Raw genomic sequence first — 22,943 nt, 5'->3', positions numbered from 1 at the left:
TATTACACAACCAGTGGTAACTTCCGGCAAGTGTCATGCACTTTGCATTTTGTGCAGCACACAAATAGTTCACCACCAAGCTGAAATCACTCTTGCACGCGTAGTAAATTTGTCACACCGCCATACATGACACAACAGCCTGATCTTTGGTTCTAGCTTCTTTAACTTTCCTTAGAGGCCTATGAGCATTTCAGGTTATAAAACACAATTTGTCATTGCTGTTGGAGCAATGGACTCACAAACTTTGTTGTTATCAAAAGATGTGCACAACATGCCTCTGGGAGGGAAAGGGAGGGGGCATAAAATATACACGCAGAGTGCTTTGCTGAGTGCCCAACCCTTAGGACGTCAGCACTGAAATGTTCTGCTAGGTGTAATTATTGGTGACAAGGCCCCTTCCATTTTCTGGCTTCGCCTGCAATCACTGGTTTCCGCGACCAAGTTTTCTGAGACCACACTAAGCAGATTTGGACGAATCAGTTACCTTCTGTGGTGAAAAGCAAGTGATTTTCAGTAATACTTCACCTTTCTACCCGCAATTACTGACTGCAGATCAAGTTTATCATGTTCTGTCACTCAATGATGCAAGCAACAAACTGGACAAAAGAGCGTCATGGCCAAGGTTATGCTGGCCGCCATTATGGAGCAGCAGCTTCTGCTTACAGAACAAGTGAGTGTGCTATGTAACAGTTTGATGTTTTCCTGTAGCAACTCTGACGAGCTTCAAACACTCCCAGCAGCACTCAGACTACCACATGGCACACTGCACAAGGTAGTGTCAGCCAGCATGCAAAACTGTGTTGGTACTGTTTATGCTTCTGACAGCTGTCACGCAAATACGCCCCACCGTGTAATTAGCCAAATAGGGACAGCAATAAAAATTAGGCACAGCTGATCACTCCACGGCACAGTGTCCACCCGTTAAGTCACTACTACAAACTAGTCTGCACCCACTTGAGAGGAATGCCTACTGCACATACTCAACTATATGATAATACTCCCTCAGCTGACACTGTGTGTGTGTGTGTGTGTGTGTGTGTGTGTGTGTGTGTGCGCGTGTGCGCGCCAAATACAGCTAATAGGCACTTGAGCTGGTTTATTTTACTGGCACATGCTCAGGCATCAGTGCCCTTCCTGCAACATTAAAAAACCATTCATCTCTAAAAATCATGGCTCACAGCAGCGAACAACTCTAGAATACTTCAGTTCAGTCAGCAAGATGCAGCTGTGAATTTAGGATTCTTAGATAATTTTCCCATGGACTTTCCTGATCACTGTCATCACTGAGCCCATACTTGGATTTTATCCACTGTTACAACAAAACAGTATCCATATGCCATGCTACACTTCATGTGAACAATGAAATAGCACGTGGCCGTATAACTCTACAATATGTTTCTGTGTCAGCAAAAACTGCATCTCCATACAAGAGGACTTCAGCATGCTCAGCACCAGGCACAAAAATGTCAATGTTAAAGGAAATTTTTACCTTGCTGTCCAACATTACTGGTCTAATTTCAAAAGCTATGACAGTGCAAGAACAGAAGATACACATCCTCCTCACCGACAAGGAGGTCCTATGCACCCACATTTGAGACAGTGCTGCTACACTTGTTATGGTTCAAGTGCACCTCCGTCACCTCAGGGATGGTGTGACTTTCGGTATGAGTGTGGACAAAGCAGAATGCCAACCTGCACCACAGTTTCAAGTACAATATAACACTATACACCATATATTCCCAGGGTCACTGGTTGTTGTCAAGGTCTAACAGTTGGCTCCTGACAAGTAAGCTGCTACAAAGAAAGAGTTTGAAGAATTGCTGACTATGGAGGTTATCAGATGTTCTCACAACCTGTGAGTGCCTCTGCTACATCTAGTTCAAAAGAAAGATAGTTCATAGCATCTGTGTGGGGACTATCACAGCCCAAATGTACACACTACACCAGATTGCTATCCTGACCCCACTTACATGATTTTATGACCACAATGGCAGGCTCCCAAATATTTAGTGTTATTGACTGTCAAAAGGCATACCAGCAGAACCAGAGAATGTACAATGACAGTAGTAATCATGCCTTTTCACCTCTTTGAATATGTACAGATCCATTCTGCCTTAAGAGTGCCACGAAAACATGGAACAGTTTTGTTGAGGGGGTCCTCCATGACCTGCATTTCTGCTTCACATACCCCAAAAAAGTGTTAATTTTTGCTGCATCTGCTAATGAGCACAAAATTCACCTATGGACTATTTTGGTAAACAGTGGCAGGTGTGTGCTTCAAAAAGAGGCAGTGGACTTTTTTTGGGACATTCGGTGACTGCCAAAGGTGTTAAGTCCTTAAAATCTAAGGTGGACCTGTTTCAATCTGTTCTCCTTCCAAAAACATATCAGCAATTTCTTAGGCAAGGCTCAATTTCGACAGGCGCCACCTGCCATATGCAGCGGGGATCCAGGCACTGCTCACAGCAATACTTTCCGGCATCATTTCACAGGTACAATACTCTGTTGTGTGGATGCCTGAAATGTTGTCTGCTTTTCATGAAGTCCAACCCTCCTTGTGAAAGGCAGAACTTCTTGCTGAACCTCTACCTTTAGTGCCACTGGCTGTGGTCATTGACGCTAGCCATATTGCTGTATAGGTGATGCCACAACAAAAGGTAGAAGGGTCATGGCAGCCCTCTATTTGTTTTCTCCATAAGTTGACTGACACACAGACTAAATGGACTTCCTACAACTGTTCCTGTTAGTGGTCTACGAAGCAATTACACATTTCCGACCACAAGTTGAGGTGTACCAAATCACTGTCTTTACAGATCATATAACTGTTTCTTTGGAGTTTTAACAATCATCACAATTCCTTCTCTTCTCTGCAGTTCTTTCATACCAATTACCGTCACATACAAGGAGCTGACAATGTGGCTGGCAACTATTTCTCAAGAATCAATGCACTCTCTGCGAGAGTGGCTCTAACCCGTTAGCTATGGCACAGGAAATAGATGAGGACCTACACGAGTTTGTTGCAAAACAAACGATGTGACTGCAGCTGAAATAATTACCTATGGGCAACTTACTCACCTCTTGTGATTTTTCTCAGAGCAGACCCCATTTCATATCTTTCCATTGTAGAAAACACAATTTTGACGCAATTCATGGTCTCAGACATTCTGAAGCCAACAGAAATACTCATATGGTAATGGACATTTATATCATTGGCCTAGAGTATGACATGATTATCGTTTATGGGTTACAAGCCGCTTATCTTGTTAGTTGGATGCCACACCCACAAGCCTCTTTGATCCTTTTGAAAAACAATATGCTGTTTTTTTCATGTCCACATAGACCTTGTCGGGCACCTATCCCTACAAGGATTCAAACATTAGGGTTGTCCAATACGTAAGTTTCCCTATTTTATTTCTCTTCGGAACAAACTATTTACGGAACATGTAAGGGGTGATAAATTCGACTAGTATACGTTGACACTGTTCACGCTAACTTACGATGTGTACCTCATTATCTTGCCAGTATGCCACCAGTTAGCATGGTGTTACCAATACAAAGTGCATCCACTTGTGATCTGCACTCTGTCATTAGTTTCTTTCACAACAAAACAACTATCAACTGCCAATACCCATCGGGAGTTAACCTCTGTCTGTGTGGAAGGCTGCATGAGCATTCAAATGGGAATGAGACCTGGGCTCATAATGCAACCATTGGGACAAAACATCAAGAATATGGTGTGGAAGAAACCTGGCAAATGTGCCTTACAAAAGGCATTTGTTACACATATGGCAGGTAAAGTTGTGATAGCCCTCTTTTGGGACTGTCATGGGGTGTTACTCATTCACTACCTGCCTCAAAACATCAGAGAGGTACTATAATGTCTTGAGGAATCTGTGCAAGCTGCCATCAAGAGAAAATGTCCTGGATTTTTTTCTCTTCACTCATGACAATGTTCAGGCTCATGCAGCTCAAATGACTGAGTTAGGACTCAGAAGATTCAACTAGGAAGTGTTCTCTTATCCTCTATATTTACCAGATCTTGCCCCCAAGTGATTTTCACGTGTTCCCAACTAAAATGTCATCATGGAGATAAGCAGTTCAAAGCCAAAGATGAAGTAACATAAAAAGTGACAGCTGATTACAAGCAGATCACCAGAACTTGTACAACACTGGTTTGGAAAAAATTTGGTCATATTACTGAGCCGACCGCGGTGGTCTAGCGGTTCTAGGCGCGCAGTCCGGAACCGCGTGACTGCTACGGTCGCAGGTTCGAATCCTGCCTCGGGCATGGATGTTTGTGATGTCCTTAGGTTAGTTAGGTTTAAGTAGTTCTAAGTTCTAGGGGACTGATGACCACAGATGTTAAGTCCCATAGTGCTCAGAGCCATTTGAACCATATTACTGAAAATGCTTGGAAAAGCAAAGTGACTATGTAGGAAAATAACAGAAGCATTGTACAATGTCAATAAAATTATTTCAGGATGATAAATTGTGTTTAATATTTCTTATAAAATAGGGAAACTAACTTACTGAACATCCCTCATACATTCTCATGGCTACTGGCAGGTCTACCTGCTGGATTGAAGCTACACCTACTATGGGCATTTCTGCAGAGACAGTTCCCCCATGAACCATGGACCTTGCCGTTGGTGGGGAGGCTTGCGTGCCTCAGCGATACAGATAGCCGTACCGTAGGTGCAACCACAACAGAGGGGTATCTGTTGACAGGCCAGACAAACATGCGGTTCCTGAAGAGGGGCAGCAGCCTTTTCAGTAGTTGCAGGGGTAACAGTCTGGATGATTGACTGATCTGGCCTTGTAACATTAACCAAAACGGCCTTGCTGTGCTGGTACTGCGAACGGCTGAAAGCAAGGGGAAACTACAGCCGTAATTTTTCCCGAGGACATGCAGCTTTACTGTATGATTAAATGATGATGGCGTCCTCTTGGGTAAAATATTCCTGAGGTAAAATAGCCCCCATTCGGATCTCCGGGCGGGGACTACTCAAGAGGACGTCGTTACCAGGAGAAAGAAAACTGGCATTCTACGCATCGGAGCATGGAATGTCAGATCCCTTAATCGGGCAGGTAGGTTAGAAAATTTAAAAAGGGAAATGGATAGGTTAAAGTTAGATATAGTGGGAATTAGTGAAGTTCGGTGGCAGGAGGAGTAAGACTTTTGGTCAGGTGATTACAGGGTTATAAATACAAAATCAAATAGGGGTAATGCAGGAGTAGGTTTAATAATGAATAAAAAAATAGGAGTGCAGGTTAGCTACTACAAACAGCATAGTGAACGCATTATTGTGGCCAAGATAGACACAAAGCCCATTCCTACTACAGTAGTACAAGTTTATATGCCAACTAGCTATGCAGATGATGAAGAAATTGATGAAATGTATGACGAGATAAAAGAAATTATTCAGGTAGTGAAGGGAGACAAAAATTTAATAGTCATGGGTGACTGGAATTCGTCAGTAGGAAAAGGGAGAGAAGGAAACATAGTAGGTGAATATGGATTGGGGGGAAGAAATGAAAGAGGAAGCCGCCTTGTAGAATTTTGCACAGAGCATAACTTAATCATAGCTAACACTTGGTTCAAGAATCATAAAAGAAGGTTGTATACCTGGAACAATCCTGGAGATACTAATAGGTATCAGATAGATTATATAATGGTAAGACAGAGATTTAGGAACCAGGTTTTAAATTGTAAGATATTTCCAGGGGCAGATGTGGATTCTGACCACAATCTATTGGTTATGAACTGCAGATTGAAACTGAAGAAACTGCAAAAAGGTGGGAATTTAAAGAGATGGGACCTGGATAAACTGAAAGAACCAGAGGTTGTAGAGAGTTTCAGGGAGAGCATAAGGGAACAATTAACAGGAATGGGGGAAAGAAATACAGTAGAAGAAGAATGGGTAGCTCTGAGGGATGAAGTAGTGAAGGCAGCAGAGGATCAAGTAGGTAAAAAGACGAGGGCTAATAGAAATCCTTGGGTAACAGAAGAAATATTGAATTTAATTGATGAAAGGAGAAAATATAAAAATGCAGTAAAAGAAGCAGGCAAAAGGGAATACAAACGTCTCAAAAATGAGATCGACAGAAAGTGCAAAATGGCTAAGCAGGGATGGCTACAGGACAAATGTAAGGATGTAGAGGCTTGTCTCACTAGGGGGTAAGATAGATACTGCCTACAGGAAAATTAAAGAGACCTTTGGAGAGAAGAGGACCACTTGTATGAATGTCAAGAGCTCAGATGGCAACCCAGTTCTAAGCAAAGAAGGGAAGGCAGAAAGGTGGAAGGAGTATATAGAGGGTTTATACAAGGGCGATGTACTTGAGGACAGTATTATGGAAATGGAAGAGGATGTAGATGAAGATGAAATGGGAGATAAGATACTGCGTGAAGAGTTTGACAGAGCACTGAAAGACCTGAGTCGAAACAAGGCCCCGGGAGTAGACAACATTCCTTTAGAACTACTGATGGCCTTGGGAGAGCCAGTCATGACAAAACTCTACCATCTGGTGAGCAAGATGTATGAGACAGGCGAAATACCCACAGATTTCAAGAAGAATATAATAATTCCAATACCAAAGAAAGCAGGTGTTGACAGATGTGAAAATTACCGAACTATCAGTTTAATAAGTCACAGCTGCAAAATACTAACACGAATTCTTTACAGACGAATGGAAAAACTGGTAGAAGCGGACCTCGGGGAAGATCAGTTTGGATTCCGTAGAAATGTTGGAACACGTGAGGCAATACTAACCTTACGACTTATCTTAGAAGAAAGATTAAGAAAAGGCAAACCTACGTTTCTAGCATTTGTAGACTTAGAGAAAGCTTTTGACAACGTTAACTGGAATACTCTCTTTCAAATTCTGAAGGTGGCAGGGGTAAAATACAGGGAGCGAAAGGCTATTTACAATTTGTACAGAAACCAGATGGCAGTTATAAGAGTCGAGGGGCATGAAAGGGAAGCAGTGGTTGGGAAGGGAGTGAGACAGGGTTGTAGCCTCTCCCCGATGTTATTCAATCTGTATATTGAGCAAGCAGTAAAGGAAACAAAAGAAAAATTTGGAGTAGGTATTAAAATTCATGGAGAAGTAGTAAAAACTTTGAGGTTTGCCGATGACATTGTAATTCTGTCAGAGACAGCAAAGGACTTGGAAGAGCAGTTGAATGGAATGGACAGTGTCTTGAAAGGAGGATATAAGATGAACATCAACAAAAGCAAAACGAGGATAATGGAATGTAGTCAAATTAAATCGGGTGATGCTGAGGGGTTTAGATTAGGAAATGAGACACTTAAAGTGGTAAAGGAGTTTTGCTATTTAGGGAGTAAAATAACTGATGATGGTCGAAGTAGAGAGGATATAAAATGTAGACTGGCAATGGCAAGGAAATCGTTTCTGAAGAAGAGAAATTTGTTAACATCGAGTATAGATTTAAGTGTCAGGAAGTCGTTTCTGAAAGTATTTGTATGGAGTGTAGCCATGTATGGAAGTGAAACATGGACAATAACCAGTTTGGACAAGAAGAGAATAGAAGCTTTCGAAATGTGGTGCTACAGAAGAATGCTGATAAGGTGGGTAGATCACGTAACTAATGAGGAGGTATTGAACAGGATTGGGGAGAAGAGAAGTTTGTGGCACAACTTGACTAGAAGAAGGGATCGGTTGGTAGGACATGTTTTGAGGCATCAAGGGATCACAAATTTAGCATTGGAGGGCAGTGTGGAGGGTAAAAATCGTAGAGGGAGACCAAGAGATCAGTACACTAAGCAGATTCAGAAGGATGTAGGTTGCAGTCGGTACTGGGAGATGAAGAAGCTTGCACAGGATAGAGTAGCATGGAGAGCTGCATCAAACCAGTCTCAGGACTGAAGACCACAACAACAACAACAACAGTTCCACAAGCCTTGTTTACTACACTGATTTCAATATTTGGGTGCCTGGAACATGTGACAACTGAAAAGATTGACACTGTGTCTTCTTTGTTCAACCATCTAGCTACTTTATGTGGGTTCACTCATCATCATTCCACCAGCAAACATTCAGTAAGCAGTAGCATGGTGGAAGGCTGGTACAGGACAATCAAGTCAGTGTTAATGTATCACAAGTCTTGCTGGTTGTTTGCCTTGCCACTGGTGTTATTCAGGTTGCAGATCGCACTCCAAACAAACCTCGCCATTTTAGCAGCAGAAATGGTGTACGATGAAACAGTGAGAATTCTGCTGGACTTTTTCTCCACACAACAAGAAAGCTTCTCTGAAGATTTATGTTCACTGGTAATTAACAAAGTGTATAGTACTTACATTACTATCATTCAAGTGTGGATCACAGAACTCACAGAATTTCCATATCATACCAGAGACAATGTCGATGTCTGTGACCGAAGAGCATCGGTGGTGGTTCTTGTTGTAGTTGTCTTCAGTCCGAAGACTGATTTGGTGCAGCTCTCCATGCTACTCTATCCTGTGTAAGCCTCATCATCTCAGAGTAACTACTGCAACCTACATCCTTCTGAATCTGCTAACTGCATTCATCACTTGGTCTCCCTCTACAATTTTTATCCCCCACACTTCCCTCCAATATTAAGTTAGTGATCCCCTGATGTCTCAGAATGTGTCCTATCAACTGATCTCTTCTTTTGGTCATGTTGTACCACAAATTCCTAGTCTCCCCAATTCTATTCAGTACCACCTCATTAGTTACATGATCAACCCATCCAACCTTCAGCATTCTTCTGCAGCACCACATTTTGAAACCTTTTCTCTTTTTATCTAAACTGTTTATTGTCCTTGTTTCACTTCCATACATGGCTACACTCCAGATAAATACTTTCAGATAAGACTTCCGAACACTTAAATCTATATGCAATGCTAAAAAATTTCTCTTCTTCAGAAAGGCCTTTGTTGCCCTTGCCAGTCTGCATTTGATATCACCTGTACTACGATCATCATCAGTTATTTCACTGTTCAAATAGCAAAAATCATCTACTTCTTTAAGTGTCTTGTTTCCTGATCTTATTCCCTTAGCATCATCTGATTTAATTTGACTACATTCCATTATCCTCGTTTTGCTTTTCTTGATTTTCATCTTATAACATTCTTTCAAGACACTGTCCATTCCATTCAACTACTCTGAAGTCGTTTGCTGTCTCTAACAGAATTACAATGTCATCAGTAAACCTCGAAGTTTTTATTTCTTCTCCCTGAACTTTAATTTCAACTCCAAATTTTTCTCTGATTTCTTTTACTGCTTGTTTGATGAACATATTGAATAACACCAGGATTGGCTACAACCCTGTCTCACTCTCTTTTCAAGCACTGCCTCCATTTCACGCTCCTCGACTCATGACTGCTGTCTGATATCTGTGCAAGTTATACATAGTGTTTCCCTTCCTGTATTTTATCCCTGTTACCTTTAGAATTTCAAAGAGAGTATTCTAGTCAACATTGTCAGTAAGTCCATAAATGCTATAAATGTAGGTTTGCCTTTCCTTAACCTATCATCTAGGTTAAGTCACAGAGTCAGTATTGCCTCAAGCGTTCTTACATTTCTTCTCACTGATCTTTGCCGAGGTCTGCTTCTACCAGTTTTTCCATACTTCTATAAGGAATTCATGAAGTTGTATCTTGCAGCCATGATTTATTAAACTGACAGTTCGGTAATTTTCACACCAGCAACAGTTTTCTTTGGCTTTAGAAATCCTACAATCTTCTTGAAGTATGAGGGTATTCCACCTTTCTCATACATCTTGTGCACCAGAAGAAGAGTTTCGTCATGGCTGGCTCTCCCACATCTATCAGTAGTCCTGGGGCCTTGTTTTGACTTAGATCTTTCAGACCTTTGGCAAATTCTTCTCACAGTGTCATACCTCCTATCTCATCTTCATCTATGTCCACTTCCCCTTCCATTATACTGCTTTCAAGTTCATCTCCCTTGTATAGACCATCTATACACTTCTTCCACCTTTCAGCTTTCTCTTCTTTGGTTAGGACTGGTTTACCACCTGAGTTCTTGATATTCATACAGCTGCATCTCTTTTTCTCAAAGGACTCTCTAATTTCCCTATAGGTGGTATCTAACTTTCCCCTAGTGAAATATGTTTCTAAATCCTTACATTTGTCCTCTAGCCATTTCTGCTTAGCAAATTTGCACCTCCTCTCAATCCCATTTTTAAACATTTGTATTCCCTTTGGCCTGTTTGGTTTGGTGTATTTTTTAATTTTCTCCTCTCATCAATTAAATTCAATATCTCTTGTGTTATTCTAGGATTCCCACTAGGCCTTGTCTTTCCATCTCCCAAAATCACTTACTCTTTTTCTACTGTATACATTTCCCCACTTCTAGTCAACCGCTGTATAATGCTCCCTCTGAACCTCTCAACAACCTCTGGTTCTTTCAATTTATCAAGGTCCTATCTCCTTAACTTTCTAGCTTTTTCCAATTTCTTTGATTTTAATCTATAGTTCGTAACCAATAAATTGTGGTGAGAGTGGACATCTGCCCCTGGAAATGTCTTAAAATTTAAAATATGGTTCCTAAATCTCAGTCCAACCATTATATAACCAATCTGAAACCTTCCAGGGTCTCCAGGTCTCTTCCACAGACACAACCCTCTTATGATTTTGAAACCAAGTGTAACTGATGGTTGAATTATGCTCTGGGCAAAATTCTGACAGGTGGCTTCCTATTTCATTCCTTTCCCCAACTCCATATTCACCTATTATTTTTCCTTCCCTTCCTTTTTCTACTGACAAATTCCAGTACCCACCACAATTAAGATAAGTCTTCTTTAACTATCTGAATAATTTCTTGGATCTTATCTCTCATTTCCTCATTCGCTTCATCATCATCTGTGAACCTAGTTGGCAAGCACACTCATACTACTGTGGTAGGCGAGGACTTCATGCTTATCTTGGCTATGATAATGCATGCATTATGCTGTTCATAGTAACTGACCTGCATTCATATTTTCTTAGTCATTATTAAACCTACCTCCACATTACCCCTACTTAATTTTGTATTTATAAACCTGTATTCAAATGACCAGAAGTCCTGTTCCCTCCTGCCACCGAACTTCACTAATTCCCCCTATATCTGACCTCAACCTATCCATTTCTGTTTTTAAATTTTCTTACCAACCTGTCCAATTAAGGGATCTCACATTCCATGCTCCAATCTGCAGAATGCCAATTTTGTTTCTCTCATTCACAACACCTCCTGAGTAGTCCCCGCCCAGATATTCAAATAGGGGACTATTTTACCTCCGGAATATTTTACCCACAAGGACACCGTCATCATTTAACCACACAGCAGAGCTGCAAGTCCTCGGGAAAAATTATGTTGTAGTTTCCCTCTGCTTTCAGATGTTTGCAGTACCAGAACAGCAAGGCTGTTTTGGTTGATGTTACAAGGCCAGTTCAGTCAATCATCCAGACTGTTGCCCCTGAAACTACTGAAAAGGCTGCTGCCCTCTTCAGAAACCACAAGTTTGCCTGGTGTCTCAACAGGTACCCTTCTACTGTGGTTGTACACACAGCACAGCTATATGTATTGCTGAGGCATGCAACCCACTCTACTGACAGCCACGTCCATGGTTCATGTGTGGGGTGGGGGAATGGGGACAGAAAATTGGTAGCAATACAAATTGCATTAGATGGTGGATGACTAAACTGATTTCTCTGTTGCCTTTCAGCAGCAAGAGCCCATTTCCATGCGTCACTATGGGTGTAGCCTCTGTCTTGGTTACTGTAGTCGTTACAAACACCAATTTCAACAGCTTCTTTGATAACAGGAATCTGAGTAGGTAGATGCACACATGACATATCCGTCAAACACAATCGTATGATGTTTTATGAGGCTGCATTCAGCAACAGAAGATTTGTCAAATTTGTGACATTTAATGTGGCACTGCTACTCTGTGCAGTGTGTAGTGATACAATATATTCAGTCATATCATTACTGGTCTTACCAGCAGCAATGACATATGGTAAGTCGAATCCACGTTTTAATGTAATTGTGGCTTATGATTTTACTTTAAGTAATTTGTAAAGGTCTCATGTAACCACCAAACGTAGTGTTTTGTTTTGTTCCATGAGCGGCACAGCAAGAAGTTATCCACAATGACAGTCTCCACATCCGAGAAAGCAGGTTAACACCACCAGACACATTCATCATAAAGTCAGTGGCCAGAGAGATGATGAAGATGCCGAGAGCATCACTTTCTTGGTATGCCCTTTTTTGTTAACACTGTGTAAAGAAAGAAAGATATAATTTGTAAAGAAAAAGTATTCAGTCAGTCTCGATACCTTGACATCTCAAGAGTTGTCAACTGATCTTGTTATTAAAAGTTATTACGTTACACGACACTGTACGCATTGTGTTCAAATAAAACTTCTGAGAATATTTAGGAATTGATTTGAAGATATCAGTGTTCTGATTTATCATGAAAATTTTGTGAAGTGAAACTTGGAGGAAGTGATACTGGTAAAAGTAATGCACTTCTATGAAAACGTATAATTAAAGAAGAGTTCAAATCGACGCTAAAGTAAAAAATAAAATTTATCTTAGTTCCTAAAAATTTACGTAAGTGTGCAAATGAACTTTGTTAATCCGATTGGTGATAGGAAATCAGTTCAAAATGATGACTGATACTGAAATATTCTTTAGTTAGAACATTCTGAACCATTCATTCAGTGAAGTGTGTGAATGTTGAAATTTAAACACAATTTGCATTTAATTTAAAAATGATGATTTAGCATATCAGAGGCTACACATTCAACTGCACAGTAATAAAGATGATCTCTGATGAAAATAAATTGCAAAAGTGAAAATGTTTGAAATTTCATGATAAGAGATGGCTAAATTAATCTCTGTCACTACAGCCATGCATCCAGAATATGTTTCTTAAACATTTCATCTCCGAAAGCAGGTATTCCTTATCACACAGTTTTAGCTCTATGTAACAGCACATTTAAAACTGCTTTCTTATGGGCTGCTGATAAAAGCTTTGTGCACTTTGATATAGGTCACCATCTGTTGGTTTCCAGTAAAAAGAGTGCACCAGCCATCAATTTGTTTTTCGTTCGAGCAGAACACCTAAAAATGGTAATTTTCCTTCTCTCTCCATATTAGTGATGAACTTGATATTATGGTGCATACTATTTATACGACCCATGAACAGGTGAAGAGTTATAATTCTATGTTCTCCAGTCATCAGAATCAGAATCAATATTATCTGTTACCCTATTTTTCAAAGGAACATAATACTGCTGATACAAAGTAGTATGTCCAACTTACTCTTACTCAGCATAAATGACTTATGCTTATGTATCAACACTGTTCCTTTGATAGAGGCAAAATGCCAAAATGCATAGCGATGTAATAAAACAAATATTTTGTGGTCAAGACGAGAGTTTCATTATGAGTGCCGAACATGACAACCACATCTAATAAAGCTTTTATGCAATATGTGCTAGCATAAGGGAGTTCCACAACTGTACAACATCTGCATGACAATTTGGCCACTCAGGTACCTAGTGGTCTATTCCAATATCACCTGATGATGAGGAGAAGGAAATGAGCAAAAGCTCAAAACTGATAAATATGAATTAGCATGAACTCAGGGAAACATTTATTCAAGAATGTCCTCACTTTTTTTTTATTTGTTAAATTCATCAAAAAATTATGAAAGTTTTTTGTTCTATAGTTAAACGACATAAAATAACAGTTGAAAATACACAAATATTGGGATTTGATAATCCTGATGTGTGTTATGTTGACCTTTAGTGTGGGTAAATTAATCAAGGCTGATCTCCAGCACAGTAGAGACAAGAAAGAAGTTTGATATGATCAGATGCACAATTGCGACCTGGCACTTGACAGGCTGGAATGGCATTGAAGGAGCAGCTGTTGTTCTCAATTTTGAACCATGTCTAAATTCTTTTACTTTGTTTTCAAGCTACACCATGGCATATGGGCAAGAATGCAATTCTTACTTCCTTGTATGCATTGAAAGCTTATTTCCTTGAATGTGATGCCTGGTTCTTTAGACATTCTTTTCATTAATTCAGAATTCTCAGCACTTCTGAAAATATTTCAACACACACTCTTTGTATATCCTGATGTCACCCTCACAACTACCCTCAAAGGAGAATGCTATGTGATAAACACCTGTGCCTGTAGCCAAATTCCAATCGGCAACATTCAGTCTGCCCCTGTAGTCCTTTAAACAATGCAGCCATGAGATGGTAGCATTCTAGTCAATTTGGAACTGTTTCAAAATACCTGAATGGTTCATAGCAGTAACTAACCACTCTGAATATTATACGAAATCGCTTCTTGTTTCAATACCCCAAAACAAGCAAAGGTAAAGCCTATGACAATAAATTTACTGGTGAACGACTTTGTTCATTCTAAAATAAGAGAAAACAAAATTAATTTTCTTGCCGACGACAGACCCACTTTCTTCAAAACAACGGCAAATAAGATAGCATATGCAGTTTTCCAAATGAAACACACGATAAAGCTGAAACAATGGAGAAAGTATGTACAAGCATGCAGAAAACATAGAATACAAAAACCTTCCCAGATACATTTGTAAAAATAAAGTAGTAGCTGTCACTAATACTGCTGTAGGACATTTACAGTTTGACTGAGGATGACTTATGACTTCACAGGGGCGGAGGAGGGAGGGGGGGGGGGGGGCCCTATGAGAAATTATCAAACAAATAAAAAAAGTCCAGGATGGAATAACAACAATAAGAAAAGGACTGACTGCTACCCACTATAGAGTGGGTACCGAGTTGCTTATAGGACCAATGAAACAGACTCCTAAACATTTAAGCCTGCGCGCGCATGTCATTTATCAGCTGACATGGCTGCACTGCACAGCCTTTTACATCGGTATGACAACAACTAAACTGGCTGAGCGCGTGAACGGACACAGACGAACTGTTCGCCTAGGAGATGTCCAATACCCAGTAGCGGAGCATGCCCTCCAGCATAATTCTAGGGACCTAGGAAGCTGCTACACCGTATGTGCCATTTGGCTTCTCCACCCAACACCAGTCTCTCTGAGCTGCGGAGATGGGAACTTGCACTCCAACACATCCTTTCATCCCGCCATCCACCTGGACTGAACCTACATTAAACAACCTCACTCCCATTTACTCTTCAGTCTTCTCCTGTTTCCCTTTCCTCTTTAGCCATTCACACATCTATTCATCCTACATAGTTGTGTTTATCTTTATACTGTATACCTCTTTACTTCTGTATGCATCCTCTTTGGTTTGAAGCTGGCACAGTACTTGCAAGAATATCTTTGGCTTCCCTCTGACAACCATGCCTCCATCCTTGCTACCCTCCCTGTTTTCCTTTCCCTGTTGCTTCATAACCTGGGTTGTGAGTAACTGAATCCACTTTCCCTTCTTCCCTTTCTTTCCCCTCTCTCCTCCCTGATGAAGGAACATTTGTTCCGAAAGCTAGGAATGTAAATTTTCGGTTCTGTTTTTTGCGTATCTATCGGCTGTACTGAGCTGAGGTAAGTACTGGCCAGACCTTCTATCTCTTTGTTAGTAAATGTTTAATCAGTCTTTTTCATTATGCCTGTCTGTGACTGAATGCCTCCTCCTATGTGGTGAGGAGCAATCCATCCTTTTCATATTGCTGTTATGACAGAGAATCTGTATACACTGATGGGGCTGTTTGTGGGTTGTGGGTAAATCCATAGGTAGAAAACAAAATAATAGTTCATTTACACTCTTATCAACAGTTCTGTAAGCTATAACTTCTTGCCAGCCCTAGAAATTTTATCATTACTGTCAACAGACAACATTCTCTGCCACTGCGACGTTCCCTCATGTACAAGGCATGATAGAAAGTAAGTGTACAGTGACCATAAGAGGGTGTGTGTTTTTTTGAGTGTTGGCAACACTGAGTGGTAAACGGAGATCCCCTGACTACAGCGAGCATCGCAGGAACTCAGTAGTAAGTAAACACATGTTGCAGTGTCCAGTCGCATGAGAGATGTCAGTAAGAAATCCCACCAAGTGCGAGCCACGAGCTACAGTTTCATTGAGGGGGGGAATCAAAACGGTTTACAGCAAAGGTGTTATGAACAGAATGAGTGCACTCAAGTGGTGTAGGGAGTTTAGTGGAGGTAGAACAAATGTTTATGACAGAGGAGTGGAAGACCCCTCATTCCTGACTGATGATGAGGAGTTGGGGGAGGAGGGGGGGGGGGGGGGAATAATAAATAAATAAAAAAGCAAACTGTTCATGAGGAAAGTCTTCTGATTAACAGAAGATGAAATTTTGTTGATGTTTCCACAGCTCTCCAGAACTTCCTAACATGAGACATACATAAACACTGGGGTACTGGAAACTGTGTGCAAGATGGGTCCCAAAACAGCAGAAAAAAAAATTTGTTCAGTAGGGTTCATAAGATTCTTGATTGATTTGAATTGGAAGATGAGGATTTTTTTAAGCTCTGCTATGATTAGAGATGAAACATGGATGACTCATTACACCCCTGAGACAAAAAGACAGTCAACACAGTGCCATCACATCACTTAAAAAAAAAGCATGGCCTCAGCATTTGAGACAAAAAGGCAGCATTTTGGTCGAATTTTTGCCTCAGGGGGAGACCATCGATGCACAGCTACAAAAACTCAAGGGAGCATTCAAAACAAAAGAAAGGGAAAGCTGATGAGAGGAGTGTGCTTGTGGCATGACAACATACATCCTCACACTGCCTTAGCTACCAAGGCACTTTTGGACCAGCCCCTGTCATTCCCCTGACTTCGCTCCTTCAGATCTTTTCACCTCCCTGAAGGCACACATGGGTGGAATAAAATTTTCAACTGACAAGCAGATGTAGAAAGAGGTTTTTAAGGGAGGGAAAGAGCTGGTGGGAGAGTTCTTTGAGGAGGACATAAAGAAGCTTGTGACACAGCTCACCACATGCAATTAACATGATGGCAATTATGTGGTAAAATAGTCAACAAAAAAAAGCATGGCCTCAGTGTTTTGGGACCGAAAAGGCATCACATTGGTCAAATTAGTGCCTCAGGGAGAGACCATCAATGCACGATACTTTGAGCTAGTCACTTTTATTTATGCTGATTATTTGTGAAGATGATGGGTGTGGCATAAAATTTTCACTGCTATTTTCTATGAATAATACAAAATCAAAACATAAACTTATGCTCTACACTCTTTTAAAAACGAAGTTTTTCTGTAAGCAAGCTAATTTTTGTTCTAAATACTGTTTCCAATGCCATCCAGATCTGTTAAGTCTATACTAATAATTTAAACTGTGAAATAGTTGTGTGTGCCTTTCTTGTAAGCAAGTTTGACCAAGCGAATCTCCAAATTATGAATTTTAATAGAGGTTTCACAGGTAACTCTGGCATAACCTGGAGGAATGTACAGGCTTATTCCATCTGAAGTGGATCACAGATAAAAAAAGATATGGTAATTTAAAGTCTTAGGAGTCTGCTCAGCTTTGTAGTTCAGCTGTTTATCTTTGTGATGATGTAGCATAACAAAGAATTAACAGATGGACTGTTAGTTTATTTTACCTCGGTGAGATAAGTATTTTCGGGAGTTTACATCAGTTACAAAATTAAGTGCCACTATCTTAACTTTATGAATACAAACTTACATTGAATTTACAAGACTAGGATATACGGATTTACTGAGTTTACTTTGTATGTTCAAAGCTTAACAAAATTTCCTTGTTTCTTTCAACAGGTTCCATTTACATTTGACTTCTTAGCTAAGAAAAATGAATTTATTGAGGAAATTATCCTGTAAAGATTCTGTTGTTACCAACTGCTGTACGGAGCACTAAGAAGCGATGGAATGCAAAGGCCCTTATTTAACTCCTATTGCAAAGCATGGGCATAAAGCTAGTGCGAAAACAGATCTTGTTACAATTAAATACACTAAATAAATATAATTCAAAAACGTTCTCACTTGTTGAAGAGGGATGTCCTTTAAGCATTCCCATGACACCCTTTCCATGGTAACTAGAGCCGCGAAGCAGCAATGCCTTAGTACGAGGATGTCGCCATGTTATACAAGGCAGTCTGTTGCTTCGGTAGCAACGACAGAAACGTCTGATACTATCATCTGACACAACAGATGGCATCACAAGAAGTGCTGGATAACTGTAAAGGAGGGACAAAAATTAACAATGCCATCCACAAAAAGTACAAACTTAATAAAAGTTTTGTTTCATTAATTTAGATGTGGTATAAGAAAATCTTTTCATAAAAATGTTATATAACTGCAACAATTCTTTTTTAATTTCATACACTCCAAGTGAAGCTGAAAGATAAATGTACCCTATAAAACAAATCCATATTTTTGCTGTGTTCACTTCAATTCACCATTTTTATCAAACTGCTTCATTTCTTTTTAAATTCAGTAACTGGTGAGATAATGAAAAATACCAATATGAATACTAAATACTACGATATCTGCATCGAATGACAACATACAAATGTAAAGCATACTGTTGAGTCAGTCATGAAATGTAAATTTTCATATACTTGTAACAAAGTATTTGACACTGAATCAAATGAAAAATTCATTTGAGAAAACTATAAATTACAAGGAGAGAGAATGGCAATATTAAGAAAAGGATAGATTGCTACTCACCACACAGAGGACATGTTGAGTTGCAGACATGTACAACAAAAAAAGACAGTGATCATGTGCGTGCGATTTGTGCTTGCATGAATGTGTGCCCATTTTCTACATTAGAAAAAGGCCTTTTGGCCAAAAGCTCACACAGCAGTACTTTGTTGTGCCTGTCTGCGTCTCAACATCTCCTCTATATGGTGAGTACCAACCCATCCTTTTCTTAACACTGTCATTACTCCATCCTGGTTTTTCCATTGTGTGACAGAGTAATCCACGAGTGTAGTGCCAGTTCTCAGTGACAAACAGGCACAATATATGAGCGAGCAACCCTTTTGCAGTCATGAACTGTTCTCCTTGAGGGCATACAAGTGACGACTACTCATATTCCCCTGCTCCACCCCTTATTTTAGGAGTGGCTTTCCATAGCCATTCTGCACCCCAAGACTTGCATAGGCCATCCAGTAGTGGTGTTTACACAAGCAGCACCAAAGGCAGTACCAATGGCATGGCTATTGGTGCTTCACCCACCTTTGAAGTCATCTTGTTATGAAAAGCCACCCCAGAGATAAAGGGGTATATAGACTACCTACACATTCGCACACCAGTTCCTTAGTGCAATTGATGATGGTCACAGGACTGCTCACCAAAATACTGTGCCTGCTGTATACATCTACACTTAGAAGATTACTTTGCAATTCACTATTAAGTACTTGGCAGTGATTTCAGTGAACAACCTTCAGGCTACTCTCAAACAATGTGCAGGAAAACCGAACACTTTAATCTTTCTGTGCGAACCCCAGTATCTCTTATTTTATTATGATGATCATTTCTCCCTACGTATGTGGGCAGCTTTTCACATTCTGAGGAAAGACTGAGATTGAAATTTCATTATAAGATCCTGCCATAGCAAAGAACACCTTTATTTTAATGATACCACCCCAATTCATGTATTATATTTGTGGTACTCTCCTCTGTTTCACGAACTTTTTCGATGCCGTCTGGCAATCCTATCTGTTGTCAATCCCACACCACAGCTGAAAGACTATCAACGAAGGTGGACGAGCATAGTGTAGGTAGTGTCTTTAGTAGACTTGTTGCATTTTCTAAGTGTTCTGCCAACAAATTGCAGTTTTTAGTTTGTTTTGCCCACAACATTATCTACGTGGTCATTCCAATTTTCGTGCTACAACATGTCCTTGGTTCTCGCCACCCACCTGGCCTTAATTTATTTAATTTCTTCTGTCTCAGCATTTCTTCAGGATAAACACTCCTTCCTTCACTCTGTTTTAGTTTCCTACATCTTTCATTTTCTGACCTGTCTATTTTTCACCTCCCCCTCCCACTTCTATTACATACAGTGCACTAAGCTTTCACTCTTACTGGCTCATGCATGATGTTTTAGCAGTAATCTGTCTGTAATATTACCAAGTCCCCAACAATCAGTCTTTCCTTCTCATCCCATCCCCTCCCATCTGGTGAGTCTCCCCTGCCACAGGGTTCTGGGTGACTTTTCTGAACTCTGCCCCTTTCCCTAAACCTCTCCAATCCTTTTCCTTCACCCCTCTTCCTTCCCCTTCAACCCTTCTGCCAGAAGCAGGAACCACTGGCTCTGAAAACTTGCATACGTAAAACTTTTGTTTTATGCGTGTTCTCCTGCTACTGCTTGGTGAGTAGATTTTTTATCTATCCAATTACATTTCGTAATTCTAAGCCATAAGTATTTAGCTGAATTTATAGATTTGTGTGATTAATCACATAACCAAAATGTAACTGATTCCTTTAGTACTCGTGGATGCCTTCACAATTTTCAATATTTACAGTCAATTTCCACTTTTCACACCATACACGTATCTTGTCTAAATCATTTTGCAATTGGTTTTGATCATGTGAACTGGAATTATGCCCTCGGACTGCTCTGTTTTTACTTTTACACATGCCTAGCAGCATTACCTCTCGAACGTAAGTGCTGACCAACCATTCCATCTCCTTGTAATTTTAAAGTATTTGATACTTAACATACAGTCAAGCAAAAGTGGTGGCACAATGTAATCAGCCATGCCAATGTAGCTTTCTGGTGTGTGTGTGTGTGTGTGTGTGTGTGTGTGTGTGTGTGTGTGTGGGCGCGCGCGCGCACTCGCTCATTAATTCAATCAAGTCCTATAGGAAAGGAGGAGGAGTACCTACTTATGGCACCCATCTGAACCACCCATGTTTTATGGATGACATACTTTTTCCCCTCTAGTACAGATTAACTTCAGTAACAATCAGGAAAACTTAATAACACAAGTTCAAAAGTGGACCTGAAAATCAACTGTAATAACACTAAAGTTAGAGGGTAAAAAGTGAATATGTGTAATTTTTACCCATTCCAAGTCCATTTATAGATGGTGTATTGGAAGAATATTAACTGTTGAAGCATGAATTTAATCGTTTTGTAATTCTACTGTCACAATTATCAATCAGGAGGTATATGGAATGAAGTAAAATGCACCTTGACTTCTCTGAACGTGCATTAGGCAATTTGAAAAGGATGTTGTTTGTATTTACACACTTATTGTGTTACAACTGGTTCTGAAGTTTTACAATAACATCAGGTTGCCCTATTGTGCCAATATCATGATATAAAGCGTTACTGGTGCCAGATTTTAGATATAACAACCATACTTTTATATCACAATACTGGCATAACACAGCAACCTGATGATGTTCTAAAGGAACTAAACCAAACATGATACAAATGCGTATTAATACAGCTGTGGTCATTTTCATTAATCATTAACATTAATCTCAATCAGCTGTGGAGCTCAACATGAAGTTCATACATCAACTACCCACAGATGAGAAAGAGATTGGAAGAATGTTTGATGAAATAAAAGAACTTGTTCAGATAGATACGGGAGACGAAAATTTAGTTGTGTTGGGGAACTGGAATTCAGCAGTAGGAAAAGGAAGAGAAGAAAAAACAAAAGGAAAACATGGAGTGATGGAAAGAAATGATAAGGAAAGCCACTTTGTAGAATTGTGCATTGAGTATTTCCACGAGCAGATACGGGCTGTGGCCGTAACTTGTTGGTTACAGACTGATATTTAAAGCTGAAGAAATTACAGAAAGGTACAAAACTTAGTAGCTGAGAGTTTCAGAGGGTGCATTAGGCAATGTTGAACTTGGGTAGGGGACAGCAATATAACAATAGAAGACGAAAGAGTTGAGAGCAGCATTGAGTAGAGGGTCAAATAGGTGAAAGGACAGGACCCAGTAGAAATCATTGGATAATGCACAAGATATTGAATCTAACAAAAAAGAGGAGAAAATAAGCTTTAGAAAATGAAGTAGGAAAATGGAGGAATACAGACATCTAAAAAATGAAAGAGAGAGAGAGAGAGAGAGTGAAAAATGGCTAAGCAAGAATGGCAAGAGGAGAAATGTAAGACTGCAGAAGCACACTTGACTACGGGAAAGGTAGATGTTGCCCATAAATAAATTTTGGCAAACGATAAGTAGCTGTATGAATATCAAGAGCTCACATGGCAAGCCAAAGTGGTTCTACAAGGGAAATGAACCTAATGACAATATTATAGACGAGCAAAAGGAAGTTATGATACTGTCACGAGGGTTTGACAGAACACTGAAAAAGATAAGTCCTCCTAAAGGAGACAACAATCCCTCAGAATTTTTGTGATTTTTGGGTGAGTCAGCCATGACAAAGGTATTACAGCATGTGCACAAGATATATGAGACTGGTGAAATACCCTCAGACTTGAAGAGTGTGATAACTCCAGTTCCAATGAAGGAAAGTGCTGACAGGGGTGAAATTTTACCACATTATCAGTTTACTAAGGTATGGTTACAAATACAGACACAAATTACTTAAAAGGTAAGAAAAGACTTGAAGAGGGCAACCTCGGGAACAATCAATTTTGAGTTCCAAAGAAATGTAGAAACAAATGAGGCCATACGGACTCTCTAGCATATCTTAAAAGTAGGGTTAATGAAGGGTAGACTTGACTTACACATACATAGTATTTGTGTATTTAGAGAAAGCTTTTGACAATGTTGACTGAAATACGTTCTTTGAAATTTTGCAGACAGCAGGATAAAATACAGGATTTGCAGAGTTAGCTGCAAATGTACCAAAAGCAGACTGCAGTTATAACAGTCAGAAGACATGAAAGCAGTGACTGAAAAGTGAGTGGGACAGGGTTGTAGCCTATCCCCAACATTATTCAATCTGTACACTGTGCAAGCAGTAAAGGTATCCAAGGAGAAATTTGGAAGA

At 40.0% G+C, this 22,943-nt stretch overlaps 1 protein-coding gene across 1 annotated transcript in view; it reads right to left on the bottom strand.

Moving 5' to 3' along the window:
- The window catches only part of LOC124621841 (myotubularin-related protein 13), a 232,503-nt gene that overhangs the window by 71,677 nt on the left and 137,883 nt on the right, over nt 1–22,943 (bottom strand). Inside the window, exon 22 of the mRNA XM_047147285.1 lies at nt 17,995–18,188. Within this exon, the coding sequence (XP_047003241.1) occupies nt 17,995–18,188 (194 nt within the window). The remainder of the gene's footprint in view (nt 1–17,994; nt 18,189–22,943) is intronic.

This window comes from Schistocerca americana, chromosome 7, assembly GCF_021461395.2.
Source record: "Schistocerca americana isolate TAMUIC-IGC-003095 chromosome 7, iqSchAmer2.1, whole genome shotgun sequence".
NCBI classification, from domain to species: Eukaryota; Metazoa; Arthropoda; class Insecta; order Orthoptera; family Acrididae; genus Schistocerca; species Schistocerca americana.
The sequence above is the reverse complement of the archived record's forward strand: the minus strand, read 5'-3'. Positions and strand labels throughout refer to the sequence as shown.